The 16,552-nt window shown below is 33.7% G+C and overlaps 2 protein-coding genes across 3 annotated transcripts in view; one reads left to right on the top strand and one right to left on the bottom strand.

The window, feature by feature from the left end:
• Nucleotides 1-250: 250 nt before the first annotated feature.
• LOC126965699 (tRNA (adenine(58)-N(1))-methyltransferase non-catalytic subunit TRM6) lies at nt 251-3,453 on the top strand. The gene is made up of 2 exons (XM_050809436.1): nt 251-2,121; nt 3,359-3,453. The coding sequence occupies exons 1-2, from the start codon at nt 922-924 to the stop codon at nt 3,437-3,439; spliced, it is 1,281 nt and encodes a 426-aa protein (XP_050665393.1). The 5' UTR covers nt 251-921; the 3' UTR covers nt 3,440-3,453.
• The window catches only part of LOC126965675 (serine/threonine-protein kinase GA29083), a 25,373-nt gene continuing 12,155 nt past the window's right edge, over nt 3,335-16,552 (bottom strand). For both annotated transcript variants that reach the window (XM_050809392.1, XM_050809391.1), the window contains exons 11-14: nt 16,143-16,288; nt 14,553-14,702; nt 13,674-13,916; nt 3,335-5,487 (exon numbers count right to left, since the gene is read on the bottom strand). In XM_050809392.1, coding sequence (XP_050665349.1) covers nt 5,431-5,487; nt 13,674-13,916; nt 14,553-14,702; nt 16,143-16,288 — 596 coding nt within the window. In that variant the 3' untranslated portion in view covers nt 3,335-5,430. The remainder of the gene's footprint in view (nt 5,488-13,673; nt 13,917-14,552; nt 14,703-16,142; nt 16,289-16,552) is intronic.

The following is a 16,552-nucleotide window of genomic DNA, read 5'->3' as shown; positions in this document are numbered from 1 at the left end:
TTTCGTTCGTTTTCCGTGTTATTTATATATCAATAATCAACGTTATTACGTTGTAAGTACATTTTTTTTTTGTAAATAGCTTTCCACCATCTATGGATTTTTGCTGAGGTTGTTTTCACTAGTTTTAGTACCGCAGACTCTCGCTACATGGCCAACAGCGATAAAATGTCGAATCAAACAGGCACAAAATCACTTTGACAGCCGCCAGTCCAGTTTAGAGTAGAGGTCAATAAGGGTCAGTGTCAATAACACTGTGTTTATGGGTATGTTCCGATATGCATGGCGAGCACTGCACAGTGCTATCACTGTAGAAAAATTCGTTCCGTTATGGACTGCCAGTATACTGCCCCAGTACCCTAGGGAAATAAGTATATAGTAAATATATGACGTCATAAATAGCCGCCATATTCTACTGTGAGCACTGGCGTTTTCAAGGTACAAGGTTAATTTGACAGTACTCCAACACCAGTTTTTTTAATGAACTACAAAACTTTAATACACTCATTTGAATGCTACGTCAAAAATGCCTGCGGCTGATAGTAGGTATACGTGCTTGCGTTCCGTTTTAAACAGTAACCTGTATAACCGACTATAAAGGAACGGCTTCACAGTATACTAGACGTCACACTGTACAGTGCTCCTAGTGCATATCGGAACATACCCTAAAATCTATTTCTGTCGTGTTTCGTGTGACATTTCTGACATGTCGCATTTCATTTTTGTAGTTTGTGTAGTATGTACGTTTTTGTATTTTTGATAATAACCTACTGTGAACTGTCAATTGTAATATTTTGAAAACTATAACCTCAAAAATTGGCTACACGACACAAATATATTCCTGAATAATATAAGCTTTACAAAAGGACCAATATAAAATATTGAATATAACTTACATCAGGATTTTTAATTAATTTCTAAACGATGCCTGTTGGTGTGGTGAAAGTAGGTGAATATGTTATTCTACAAAAACAAAATTATAAAAAACTTCATAAGTTTAATAAACCCAATTCATGTGTTAGTATAGGAAAAGACAGTGTCGATTTAAGTGCAATAGAAGGATGTCAATATTATTCCATGTTTAAAATGATACCAAAGGGTTTCAGGAAACAGAAAGAATATGAATTAGAGCTGGTACAGGAAACAGTTAGTCTACGTGATGAAATTGATATCAAAACATGTGGTAGAGATAATCGCAATATTTACGATGATGGCAGATCTCAAAAACTTACTGCTAATGAGATTGTGGAATTACAAAGTGATTCCTCCAAAGCGTCAGATATTGTTGAAACACTGATAACGAATTCCAATACATTTCACAATAAAACGGAATTCTCTCAAGATAAATATCTGAAGAAGAAAGAGAAAAAGTACTTTGAGTACATACAGATATTAAAACCAAACTTAAGAAATGTTATCGAAGTATTGTACAGGCTAGATCCAAGTAAAGTACAGGGATTACGTATAGATACATTATCACAAATTATTAACATGGCAAATATAAGCTGTGAAGGCAATCACTTGCTCTATGACTCGGGGTCCTGTGGTCTTGTGGCAGCAGCAATATTGAGCGCTATGGGAGACAAGTCTTCAGGTCACTTAATCCACATGCATCCTGGTAACATGTCCCAGAAACAGGCATTATTAGCTATGAATTTTAATTCTGAACAATATAATAAATGTATATCTGTAAATGTTTATTCTGTACTTAGACAGTTTTATCAAGGCTGTGACACCCATTTAACTGAAAATGTAAGTGAAAATGGCCTCAAAAGAAAAGCTAAGGATGACTTTGAAGAAAATGCTAAAGTTCCCAAGAGAAGTGAACATGACACTGTTGATTCCATAAGTGGAGAGATGCTAGAAAAGAAAAAGCCAAAATGGCATTTTGATAATATTGATGCAGCTAAGATTTTATCATCTAAATTAGATTCATTGGTTATTGTTTGCAAGGAAGATCCTCAAAATATATTCTCAGAATTATCAAGTTTCATAAAACCTGGAAGGCCATTTGTTATATATTACAATGTAATAGAACCATTGCAAAATTTATATGTGGCTCTTAAATCTCAGAGCAATGTTGCAGCATTGAAACTAACATGTAATTGGATGCGAAATTATCAGGTAATTTTGTGTTGATATATTATTTGATAGACATAAAGTTTACCACACAATGAGTTTCTTGCTATTTCTACTCATTAGCTCAACCCTTTATGAAGTAGCAGTAAATTCAATAACAAAAAATATTTTTATTTTTTGACATTCAGAAGTGTCATTTCCGTGACCTACATGAATAAAGAGCTTTTGAATTTGTATTTGAATGAAATGCTTTTAAAGGATTAAAACATGAAAATTATAACTGCTCCTTTACATTATAATTTTTGTGATCAAGCACAACATTTTATTTATCACATACTGTTTTGGTATGTGTAACAATTACATTAATAACATTGAATTTATTTTATCATATAGATTTCGGCATGGAACCCCTTATATTCTACCTATATTAATCAGATTGAAAAAATCCAACATAAATTTTTAAGGAGATTAAGGTACAAATTTGATGACTCAGTGCCGGAGTTACATACTTTAGAATTAAGGCGTGAACACAGAGATCAGACGTTCTTGTACAAAATAATTAACAACTTTGTTGACTCTCCACTCCTACTTAGTCGTATTTGCTTCAAATGTCCAATAATAGGTCATCGATCCACTGATCAAATATTTTTAGTGCCATTCTTTAGGACTAATTATTGTAAGAATAGATTTCTTATCAGAGCTTGCAGTACACACAATGACTGTTATAACCACATAGACATATGTCGATGTAATAAGTACGATTTTGTATCTTTTGTTAAAAAAATTGGTATCTAAAGGTTATATTTATTTTGTATCAGTGAATTTATTGGCTCTTTAAACTTTTGTATTTTTTTTTGTAATAAGTCTTAAAACTTCACTATGTAATAAGCATCGTTAGGAACTATTTTGGCTAGTGTAATATTTATACATTATCATACTTTTATGTAATATAAATAGCTGTAAGTTTCTTTATACAAATAAATAAATGGAAGATTACACTAAACTAGTTTTGAGCTGAGCCATAGTTAACTTGAAGCCAAGTTCTACATATATATGTAGTATACATACAGAAATTTGTATTAAGATAGAAGCTTATCATCTTTATTGTAATTTGTTGCACTACAAGGTACTCTTAAAATTAAAATCCGGACTATAGGGGTCTTGGGCGGTAATCCAACAATTTCAATAATCTAATAATACTGCCCTGCAAAACATTTGTCGGATAACCTGCCACTGTATTTTAATTAGATTGATTTCAATACAATGTTAATTCCATTTTCAGATTTTGCCAGAGCGTACACATCCAGAAGTCATGATGAGCGGTTCAAGTGGTTTCTTACTAACAGGATATTTATTACAATAAATAAGTAAAATTTCTCTTTGTATTTTCATTTCTATGTTCATACATGTTAATAAATAAAACATTAAATTTTTTAATAAATAATATATTACAAAAAGCCAATAAATTGAGATGGTCTATTTACCAGGTCAAATAAATCATACTGCACCAACTCATTATGAAAAATTTTGTCACATATATATTATACATTTGAAAAGTCAGATAAATTTTACAGGGTATATGATATTATTATTTTCAATAATTGGGTATACATGAAATGAACTAATACATATCAGGAATGTCTTATTTTTAAATGCATTTATGGGTGACAATTATTATTCGAGAATTTTATATCATTGAGATCATAATATTTCATTAGTTGTTAATTGCCTTTATTGATGTTTGACACAGGTCTATCTCAATGCATTTAAAAATTTCATTCAGTGATTATTTTTCTAGGAATGTAATTACTATGATGTATAAATTATTGTAACACTATAAAATTGGCAATAATTTAATAGTTTACTGTAAATAATAGGTAGAAACTATTATATAATGAAATATATTACTATTTATAACAATAAACAAAATATAAATTAATATTTAAATCTAACTCAAGTGTTTAGAAAGATATGCACCAAAATTTCTATAGCTTATAGCAACTAGACATTTTAGCTTTGTCTTTCAAATCATTGATATAGTTTGATTTTACTCATCATAATATGTGCTTGATCCATCAATTTTACAGGAATTCTTAATAATAATCCAAAATTGATGAAACAATTGCAAGCCTTGCCATAAACACTTGAAATATTAAACTAACCGAATCAAAACCGTTCAAAGACATAAAGCTAAAAGTAATACTACAAAACTGGTTTACAGCCACTTCAATACAAACTATGGAAAATCTATATAAATATATGTGTGAGAAAATAAATATTTTATTATTCTGTTATAACAAGCATTTGAATCATGGGATACCTACTGTCATTTGATTTATAAACGTTGAACACAATTCTGTTTGGAGCATAATCAGATTCAGTATATTTTTTTGTAATTTATCTATTATAATATGGGATAACTTTGGTATACAATTTCGACTATGAACTGGCAATATGTCCTTTAATTTGCTTTGAATGCAATGTTATACTTATTCTTGATATTTTTGATTGCATCTTGTTATTAATATTTATACCACCTAATAGTCACCTAATAGTATACTCTCTTGTCACTAGAGGAATCACAAGAGCATCACCAACTTAATGAAGTGTTGAATAAATGTTCATATAAATTAAAAAAAAAAAACAAAAACAGGTATGGGGCGGGGGAGATCGCAAGGGGGCACTGATGACAGAGTAACAGTACTACCTACTGCGCCCCTAACACTTATTTAATATAAAAACATAATAAAAATTATAAGTATGTAACATAAATTATATTTTTTTAAATTAAATAGATTTTTTCATTAAATCAAAGTAGATAACTAGATTTTCTCTATCCTGTAAATTGTCTTTTGTATTAAAGTGGAGGACATACGAACATATGGGTCATTCGAAGGTATGTTATCACCGCAGCCAATACTCTTTTGTAACACCAGAGGCATCACAAGTGTTCACCTTAGTGTCGAATAAACATACATATGAATTCAAATAACAAAAACACATTGCTATGTGTAACAAGGGCTGAACCGGTAAAATAAAAAAATGTCTAAACTGAGAAAGGACATATTACCAGTGCAGTCAATATTTTGTCATAATAAAGGCATAAAGTAAGAAGACACAGCATTAAGCTACGATCCTAAGCCGTCAATAAATCTTAAAATACAATTTGAAGCCCGATCAAATCATGAACACCGTACCTGGTGGACAAACTGCAATGAACAGTTCACTTTATTTACCAGTTCAGATCTACCATACAAACGCAACGCGACAACAGATGTTTTTTATGTTACATACAGAGGCAACGCCGTACGGTAGCTATTAGTCAAGCAAAGCCAGTGAGGTGACGGCACTTGGCTATGATGAGTCTTCATCATACCAAGTGTGGAAGTCTCTCACTTCATCGTAGTCATCCTGAAAACAAAGTCATAGATTATTAAACTGTATTAGTGATTATATTTAAGTTTGAAATATAATTAAAAATATTGAACAGTTTCCTATTTTTCTGATGAAATACTTACTAGCTTTATAATGTCGTTCGTTTAAAACATAGGTACAAATTCAAATATTTTTATTCAAAATAGGATTTATAATCACTTATTGAACGTCAAAATCTACCACCCATTCAAAAGAGACTGCCTCAGACCTGAGAAGAATGGGGCAAGAAACTCAGCGGGCTTTTTTTTATATAAAATATGGATTACAATGTAATATCGTACAATAAACATTTATAATTAAAGAGCCTGAGGGTGTTCGCTTTAATCCCAGTCCGTGGTGTCATTAAGACAATCGTTTATGCTATAATAACCTTTCCCACACAAACGTTTTTTAACAATTCTTTTAAATTTCGTAACACATTTGTTTTGTACATTTTCTGGGATCATATTGTAGAAGCATATACATCGCCCAACAAAAGACTTACTAACTCGACCCAACCGAGTAGTAGGCATAACAAGTTTATGTTTGTTCCTCGTGTTAACATTATGAATGTCAAAGTTTCTAGGAAATTCCTCAATGTGCTTATGAACATACAAAACATTATCAAAAATTTATTGAGAAGCAACAGTCAAAATGTTTATTTCTTTAAATTTTTCTCTTAACGATTCTTTAGGATCTAGGTTATAAATCGCGCGAATAGCCCTCTTCTGCAGCACAAAGATAGTATTAATATCGGCCGCACTGCCCCATAAAAATATACCATAGGACATAATACTATGAAAATAACTAAAGTATACTAATCTCGCCGTCTCTATGTCAGTCAACCGTCTGATTTTCTTAACCGCATATGCTGCAGAACTAAGCCTATTCGCCAATCCTTCAATATGGGGGCCCCACTGCAATTTAGAATCAAGAGTAATGCCAAGAAATATAGCAGATTCCACTGGTTTTACCACCTCTCCATTTAATAAAATATTCGCATCTACATTTTTGACATTTGGCGTGGTGAATTTAATATATTTGGTTTTATGATTATTTAACAATAAGTTATTGGCGCCAAACCAGTACACGATGTCACATAGAGCATTGTTTACTTCGTCATATAAAACTTGGCTTCGTTTCACTTTGAATATAAGTGAAGTGTCATCCGCAAACAATACCACAATGTGTTTTTTTTCTACAAGGTTAGGTAGATCATTTATATAAATTAGGAAGAGGAAGGGTCCAAGAATAGACCCTTGTGGTACCCCCATACCGAGAGGAGTCCCAGGATATCTCCTGCCATTCACCTCGACCCTCTGAATCCTATTATATAAATATGAGATCAGAAGATCGAGTGCAGATCCTCTTATACCATAGTGGCATAGCTTCCTGACCAGCGTTGAATGTTGGACACAATCAAAAGCCTTAGATAAATCACAGAAGATACCAAGTGCATGCTGTGATTCCTCCCAGGCCTCAAAAATATTCCTGATGAGTTCAACACCTGCATCCGTAGTCGAGCGTCCCCTAGTAAAGCCAAATTGTTTTATATGAAGTAACTTATAAGTGAGTAAGCATTTGGCTTAAAATAATTTTTTCAAAAATTTTACTAGGGGTCGGCAACATCGAAACGGCGATAGTTATTCGGGTCAGAAGTGAGTCCCGATTTAAATATTGGTGTAATTTTACTATACTTCAGAAGGTCAGGAAACACGCCATGTTCAATACAGCTATTAAAAACTAGTGCTAGATATGGTGCTATGACGTCAATAACAGAATTTATTATTTTTACAGATATGCCCCATATATCAGCAGTTTTTTTCATTTCTAAGGATCTGAAAGTTTTAATTATTTCTGCTGGGCATAACACTGAATTTGAAATTTTGTTTACATTCCTTAACATTTTCCAAAAGAAGTGACTCGGCAACACTGGTGAAGGAGACAAGGGTGCTTGAGATGGAAACTGGAATGTCAGAAAACAATTTCTCAAAAGCAGAAGCTACTTCCTGCTCAGAGTGGATTTTTGTATTGTTTATTATTAGATTATATTCAAACTTGCAGTCTTTCGCTCTTCCAGATTCCCAGTAAATAACTTTCCAAGTCATTTTTATTTTATTTGAAGCATTTTTAATTATTTCTCTAATATGCATTGACTAATAGCCATTTCTCTAATAGCCATAGTACATACTTTCTTAAATAATTTTGAATATTTTTTCACATATACAAGGAAAGATGCATCATGATTACATGGTGATCTCTCACTATATAGTTCATATAACCTATAAATCTGTGTTCATATAACCTATAATCCTGTACCTACAATATCTTAAACATTTACCCCCTTATTCGCTGTAATAGTCTGCTAACTTAAAGCATTGCTAATTCTCACTCTGTCTTCTTCTATTGACCTAAGTCAGAATGAGAAAAAACACTCCTTAGCGGCTGTTTAAAGTTAGCGGACCATTATGAATAAGGGGGTTACAAAATAAAGGTCCATAGGTATTAAGCAAATAGGCAATCAATGTTGCAATAGAGAACACTTTGTTTTGTAGAATTTGTTTAGCTTACAATTTAAATACTGTTTTTATAAAAAAAAATATACAATTATGGTCCTCAAGATATTTGGCCATGGAATAAAGGCATTCACCACTCCAACAAGCTGAGTTAAGTGGCGCCGCACAAAAATCGAATCATGAGTGAAAAAACAATATCGTTTTGGTGCGGTCTGGATATTAAAATAGATGGGTATCAATTTTACCACAGCGGCGCCGTTCTCTCTTGGTAAACAGTAATGTGCAAACACTACTGTTTAATGAACTACTGGGCTAAAATACTACAATATTGTTTCAGAGACGAGCGCAATTGCGATGCGCTTAGATTTTTGCGTAAAAGCAGAAAACCTGAGCTGCTCTGCATTGTGATAGGCGGAGCGTACATATACCCATCAGGTCAACATACCGTCTTATTAAGGTACTTGTTTCCTCACTTTAAGAAACGATTGTGAATTTTGAAATTTAATTTATAACGCCACGCCCACGTACCAAGAAAAATTGCATTGTCGTGGATGCAGTGAACGCATATAAAACATCGAAGCAGTCTTGTCTATCTACCATAGATTATTAGCGACAAAAATTATCACAATTAAGTAACAGTAAACTATCAACGCATAATAAAAGGAGTGTTATTAGTATTGAATCTAGGTCGATATTAGGATGTGCTTTGTCAGTTCTTTTGCCATGCGCACATTTTATTTACGGGATTGGTTCTCGGCACGACATGATTAAGGTTACAAAGGGTAACTGGTTCGCGTGCATGACATATTATCAGCGGTGTATTTACACTAGGGGCAGTTGGGGCAAGTGCCCAGGGCGGCATAATTTTGAAAGTGAAATAATTTTTTTTTAGTCTTATCAATGTTTCTCAATATAATTAAATAATTCTGTTAATTAATAATTTCTGGTTTAATTGATAATTCAAGAAATTAAATTTATCCATTATTTGTAAATTATAATTTTGGCACGTTTACTAAAAATTAAAAATAAAAACGATTTAATCAATTTATTCCCGTGGAGATTTAAAATAATAATAGATTTTTTTATTTTCTGGAATTACAAAAAAAATTATTAGTATTTGTTTTGATAAAGTTTCTGCAACAAATTAGGTTAGTTTTGAATAATAAAATATATAAACTATAAGTTTAAGTAAAATTATTGGGGCGTTTTTTTTCCGGTGCCCAGGGGCTGGCATTAAGTTTAAATCCGGCCCTGCATATTATCAATTTTTGACAGATATGCGTTATATCGCCTCTGGTGCTACAGGAATATATGGCCGACGAAAGTTGCATTTAATAATTATTGGGTATTTTTTTTTAAATAATAAATGGATTATCAATAATAAATTAACTATCACCAGAATATTAACACATAACGAATGCACACAAAACTTACAAAAAAAAAATGATATGGTTAAAAAGAAAAATGTACATATTGACACGGGAGTGGGTCAGGGATTGGAAATAATACTCCGCTTATAGGAACGAGTCTTTATTTGCGTTCACTTTTTCTGAACTTGCACTTCGCCGGTCTGCCGCTGTTCCTCTTGTGGGCGGCGGTACCTTCAACGCGTCACACTGCACCGAACACTACTTCTCTTCTGTCTTCTTCTTCTTAGAACACTTCCACTTTTCACTACTTCTTTTCTTCTTCTTCTTCTTTACACTTTCGAGTCAGAACTAGAACTGCCGTAGGCCACGCTTAGTACGGCTTATATACCCCCGGATCCGTTCTCTTTCAAAATGATTCTCCCATTCCATCTTTAAATTTAAATTGTACTAGAAAATTCTTTTAACTATTTTTATCCTGCTTACACATTTTCCATCCCTTTTTTTCTGTTCGATTTGATCCTGAACTTACTAGAAATTTCCTTTAACTTTACAAAACCCAAAAAAATCCATACACTGGTAGGTGTATCGAACCCGGGTCTACAGCGTCTAAAGTAAACACTTTTCCGCTGAGCTACGAGTATTGCTGACGGAGCTGTTGAAATTAACAATGTCTTGAAGTTTGACAACTCTCGTCATATACTTCAAAGGGTTGCTACGCAACAATATGCTTATTGTTACAATACTGAATATAATTTGATATTTAAAATATTTAAATGACTCATTTTATTACAAGCATATAATTTATATTCCGTGAAAATCGTAAGTAAATTTAGTCTTTGGCGAGATGAGTACCTATATCAAGCAGTTTCTTTTTGCAATGTATGGGGTACATACAAGCTCTTGAAAAACTGATGCTGTGTATTTTTCTAAGGAAATAACTGTGTCATTCAACAAAATCGTATTGCCATCGAGTCAAATAAATACTCCTGATACAAATTGTTACAGCGCTGTTAGAAAGCATCGTGAATTTCATATTGGACAAATAGAAACCTTCATTTTTAAATTGGAGTGATCACTATTGAGATGTCGTGTTAGGTATCATAAGTAATCATTTCCATGTCTCTAATTAAAGACATTTATTATAATATTTACGACTCCTGTCTTGTAGGAATCTAAATTAAAAATAACTTGTAATAAAAAAATCACTATCACGTACGCACATTTTTTATACCGAAAAAAAAAACATAGCGGAACACCACCCCATAAAAAAACCAAATTAAAACCAAATATGTTAGTTACTAAACAAATGTAAGCTTTGTACACTGTATGTTGTGTACATAGCCTAATGTACGAGTATGTGTACGCCGCCTAACAAGTATGACGTTACACATGAAGAATGACATTGACAGGAGCACACCGGAGAGAGAGAATTTAAGCCTGCATGTGGAGAGATATATTTCTAATTGTATAAAAGTAATAAAAAGAAATAATTTTCACAAAATAAAATATTAGAAGAAGAAAACCTTAAATTGTCGATTTTTCTATTTTTAGATTAGTAGATTCACAATGTGTAAATATTTTTGAGTGTTTTAATTGTATACTAACAATAATTATTTATATTTTTAGATAAATCAAGTTGTGCGTTATTTACTCCAGTATCATCTAACATATTATATAAATATTTCTGTTCTGTAATAAAAAGTTAGTAAAATGTGATAGTACCTACAGTATGCATAATGCCATCCCATAAATAAAAAACATTTCATTGTATTTTTAAGAAGTTGGTCTACTTACACGTGATAAGTGATTCAAGTCCCCTTGGGACGACGATCCATATAATCTCTCCACCACTTTATAAACACACTAATGTATTATTAAACCTTGTTTAATCTGTTTTTAAAATCTCGTCCGACAGGGATTCAATCGCACTCACTCGCCTAACCAAACTGATCCGCGTGTTTTGTCCAATCCAACTTGTAAGCCCTGCCCACTAATAGAGGTGGGCGTTATAACACACAACACATTATATATTAAAATATATTTTTATCTACACCCATGCTTTAAATCCTCTATTATAGATTCTGAAACAGTTAGCTTATTACCAACATTAAAACTCCCAATGTCGCAATAACCATTACATCATCCAAAGGAGTGTTGTAATGTTGTACTGAATTTCATAACAACACTCCTTGGTTTTTTTTCGATCTCTTCATGCACAAAGAGTTTCAACAAACAGCCACATTCTTATTGCTCGATGCGCGGTATCTGTATGAATTTCAAAAAAAGAACATTTTCGTTTACGCGCGTTCGATACTACCAGAACATGGCGCGCCGTAAAAAAAAAGTAGGTTATTCGAAACCCCGCCATTTTTCTTGAAAAAATGAGCGATTCAAGTTTTGACAGTACACCGCCGGATATTTTAAATACTGCAAAATAACCTAATATTCAAGTGAATTTTAATAATTGCACTATACAAAATGTAAATTACTACTAAAATTAATAATTCTTTCATTAATACTTAGTTTATTTGTATATAATCAGTAAGGGATGATATAAGGTTACTACTAGGGCTGGCTGTTTTAATGTTAGCAGTAAGCTAACTGTTTCAGAATCTTTTAGAGGATTCATATTCTGGGTGTAGATAAAGTCTTGTATGCAACTGTTGATAATTAGGTATTAAAACACTCGTGTGATACTATTCCCACATTCGTGTTTTAATACAACTTATTACACAACAGTTGCATAAATAACTATTACAACACTATAACACATTATAAAATTTGCCACTATACTGTTATGTTTGTAAAAACTATAGTATGAATAGTAAATTAAATGGATATGTGTAATATATAATACGTCTTGAGTTATTTTTATTTTTTTATGTAAATAGACAAGTGTTAGTGTAAAAATAACAGTTTTGTGAATAGCGTAAATATACGTTTAGTTAATAGTTTCTTTAACTCATTAGTCGATAAGATTGTTCTGTGTAGGTACACAGGTAAAAAAAAGCTTTCTAAAAAGCACAACAAAAAAAATACCATCTACCTAGTACTTAGTGTTAAAGTTATTGTTCCTCTTCAAATATGTTATATTATAATACTAAATAATTTCAAACCGCAGCAACAACTATCAGCGTAAATAATTTCGATTAAAATTTATAACATCTAATATATATTATAACAGTTTACAACAACAGTTACAAAAATATAACACAACAGTTTAATTCATTGAAAAATTATAACAGTTTAGCCCACCTCTACCCACTGACGGTATACTTTTAGTTGCGTCTTTTTCATGCGTCAGAAATACGTTTTTTATATGCGTTCACTGAGTGGAATGCGCATCCCGCATGTGATCGGTCAAAATAATACACATATTCTAATGGATGCAATCCAGTAGTCGTCGAGACAAACGGCACGTCCATGAATGGCCATATTTTTATTATTATTTTGGCCGCAACAACATTGTGGAGTAATGGCGTAATTACGTGCCAGATAATCTAATTTCGTAGAAGACATAGGTAGAATGTAGGTGAAATCTGGAATCTCTGACAATTCGAACAGCTGTGTTGTACGCGGTCAATTTGTTCGAGATGATATGAGGAGCAGCAAACCAGGGGTCATAGCAATGCTCCACTTGTGGCTCATCTGATGGAAATTAGAAGTAAACTGTCTGCCTGTAGACATCAGGTTGGCTGATCTTTGGTATTCCAGAGATCAAGGGATGTGTTGATGGCCTTATAATGAATCCCTTACCACTCAATTCCACATTTACACACATCAAGTCCTTAACTCAAATAATATCATCCTCAGCATCTGATTGCGCGTCGCTATTCCTCCACCATACGGTTTTAAAGCTACTTTTGAACATACGAACACACTGTTGAATCAGTTTCCTTGCGCGGGAAATGTGTTACCAAGTAGATAAGGCATGGGTGCCTTTAAAGATTGCATGAACTAACTTAAAAGGCCGGTAATGATTACTTAGGTTATTGTCCATTCATAAGAAAAAAATTACTGTGGATTTTCAAGGGATGATGGGCCGTAGTTTAGTCACAGTATGTATATATATACGCTAAAGTAGTATGGCAACTACGTACAAACGTTCGAAATGACGCACGCACATAGACGCAGGTCTCCACAATGCCGATAAGCGTTGAGAGAAGTTGAGACATGCATGACACCTGCATATGTGTGCGTGCGTTTTATCTAACGTTTGTGTTTCCATACAGCTTTAGTTGATATAATATATATATACTGTGGTTTAGTGTGACCTCCATAAAAGAGACATACATACCGACATCCAGGCGTGATCGAGGACGTCCTCTGCGGCGAACCTGAGGTCGGGCTGCGGGCGCAGCATGTTAGCTACGAGATCGATCGCGCCCGAGGAGACACGCTCCCAGTGCTCCGCGGGAAATTCTAGCCGCGCCGACAGGATCGCGTCGAACAACTTCTCCTGGTCGCCGTCCGGGGACGAGAACGGCGGGAACCCGCACAGGAGGATGTACAAGATCACTCCCGCCGCCCACACGTCAATCTGATCGTCACATTGTTAATTGAGCAAGAATAATTCATGTTTTCTTGTCCTGAAGAACTTCTATTAGGAATTGCTCGGCAGCTGAGATTTTCAATTTTATGACTTCAACGAAAAGTAACAATATTAAATTATACTTTTTAGCCTTCTCTAGGTTATTATTAGTTACTTTGGATACTATGTAGCTTAGCTATTTCCACAGACTTTGACCACAAAGTTTAGTAACACTTTTTTAGTCTTGACTAAGGGCAAATTTCTCAAAGCTTTCTGCTTCGAAAAATCTAGAAAACTTATCGCATATTCTAAGTGATTGTCACCAAAATTCTCTTTTTACAACATCCGAGTGTTTTGTGAGAGTAATGTCAGAACTAAGCAAACCACGGTATTGTTTACAAAATGTAGTCTTTTCGTCGAACAATATTTAAGACATTAATATAAAAAAAAACGTTGTATATTTCTTTTTATATACAATATATAACAGTCATGTTAGCTAGAAAAAGTAATGAAAAAATCTAGATATATTAAAAAAAGTATACTAAATTGGTTTTGTAAGACATACTCTTACAAAACGTATGTCCTGCAGTAGTACTCGTATGGCAGAAACAGTAAAAGTCAATTTTAACTGATATATTAATTTACCTTGAGTCCATAACCAGTTTCTAGTAGAATTTCTGGCGCTACATAGGTAGGAGTACCGCACACTGCGTGTAGAGGTCGCCATACTTCAACGGCTAACCCAAAGTCGGCAAGTTTAAGGCCACGTATACTGCCGTCTGGTCCTACTTCCACCTAAAGATACAAAGCAGTTGTGTGCAATACTTGGATTGAATTTTGGAATTATTTTGAAATAGGAAAGCGCACAAGCTTGAAGGCTGATGGGGGTTAACAGTTTTTTTTTATGAAAATATGGGACGAGACGAGCAGGACGTTCAGCTGGTGGTAATTGGTACGCCCATACAATGCAGTGCCGATCAGGATTCTTGAAAAACCCAAAAATTCTGAGCGGCACTACAATTGCGCTCGTCACTTTGAGATATAAGATGTTAAGTCTCATTTGCCCAGTAATTTCACTAGCTACGGCGCCCTTCTAACCGAAACAGAGTAATATTTACACATTACTGCTGCACGGCAGAAATAGGCGCCGTTGTGCCGGCATCCTGTGCAAAGGAGCCTCCCACTGCTAACTGGTAACTCACACAGTATAGGTACCAGAACTCACACAGCACAAGTTTAATAAATATATTAAAGTTTCTTTGACAAAGACGGCTTACTATAGTATAGTAGATTATAATAAGCTCCATTGAGGTCCACATATTGCCCAACTAGCAGATAGACTCAGCTCTGCTGCATACGCCGTTAGAAAGATCGAAGAGTACACGAATGTTGAAAACTACTGTTAATAAATTTGTTAGTAGACGAACTGTAAAGATTCATCTCTAGGCAAATTACGGATGGCGGATGCTCGGATGAACCGGCCCAAAGATGAGAGCGATATAATTATTTCAAGATCAATATGACATAAACCTGGTGTTACAAAAGAGAATGACCGGCGGAGACCTCTTACCATCAGGTGACCAGTCATGCGATCGCTGGTCCTCAAGATCTTTGAGTGTGAGAGAAAAATAATCAAATCCAAACATTTTTATTCAAAATTAATTCATAAATGAATGTCTCAAGCCTGATAAGAACTCCAGCAAGAAACTAAGGGGGCTTCTAGCATATACATCGCCCCACAAAAGACTAACTCGACTTAGTAGTAGGCATAATAAGTTTGTCTATTCCTGGTATTAACATTATGGTTATGACAGTCTCTAGAAAATAAATTTAAGCACCTATGCAATTATCTAGAATTTATTGAGAGCCAGTAACAGAACCAGTTAAAATGTTTATTTCTTTAAATTTTCTAGGTTATAAATAGTGCGAATAGCAAATAATGAAATTACAAACCCAGATTAAATATATACCCTCTTATTCATAATGGTCCGCTATCTATAAACAGCCGCTAAGGAGTGTTTTTCTCATTCTGACTTAGGTCAATAGAAGAAGACAGAGTGAGAATTAGCAATGCCTTAAGTTATTTATTAGTTAGTTATATATTTAGCAGACTATTATGAATGAGGGGGATAGTATATATAGATAATATTTAGTGATATTTATTAGCCATAACATTAATTGATGGAAAATATTAAATTTTCATAAGTAGCTGTTAGATTTTATTAATAGGCTTACCAGGAGATTTTCCGGTTTTATGTCGCGATGCACAATCGAAAGTGAATGCAGGTATGCGATGGCAGATGTTAAGTGGCTGATAAGCAGGCGAGACTGTGGCTCCGAAAACTTAGAAGCTTGGGTGATACTATCGAACAGATCGCCACCTATAAAATTATAGACACATGTTTTTTTTAATGAAAATTAGGGACGAGACAAGCAGGACGTTCACCTGATGGTTATTCAAATTCAAATATTTTTATTCAAAATAGGATGTGAAATCACTTATTGAAAGTCAAAAAACTACCACCCATTCCAAAATGAATGCCTCAGGCCTGAGAAGAATGGGCGCAACAAACTCAGCGGGCTTTTTTTTTTTCATCAAAAATATGTTTTACAATTAAAGTAACATTAACAAAGTAACATTGTAC

This window comes from Leptidea sinapis, chromosome 8, assembly GCF_905404315.1.
Source record: "Leptidea sinapis chromosome 8, ilLepSina1.1, whole genome shotgun sequence".
Taxonomy (NCBI): domain Eukaryota; kingdom Metazoa; phylum Arthropoda; class Insecta; order Lepidoptera; family Pieridae; genus Leptidea; species Leptidea sinapis.
Note: the sequence above shows the minus strand (reverse complement) of the source record. Positions and strands in the feature narration are given on the sequence as shown.

What these genes read in the sequence shown, in the direction of transcription:
- LOC126965699 (XM_050809436.1), top strand. Translation starts at nt 922, where the DNA reads ATGCCTGTTGGTGTGGTGAAAGTAGGTGAATATGTTATTCTACAAAAA. An exon ending in ATTGGATGCGAAATTATCAG is followed by an intron (nt 2,122 to 3,358) that starts GTAATTTTGTGT and finishes TTCCATTTTCAG; the next exon opens with ATTTTGCCAGAGCGTACACA.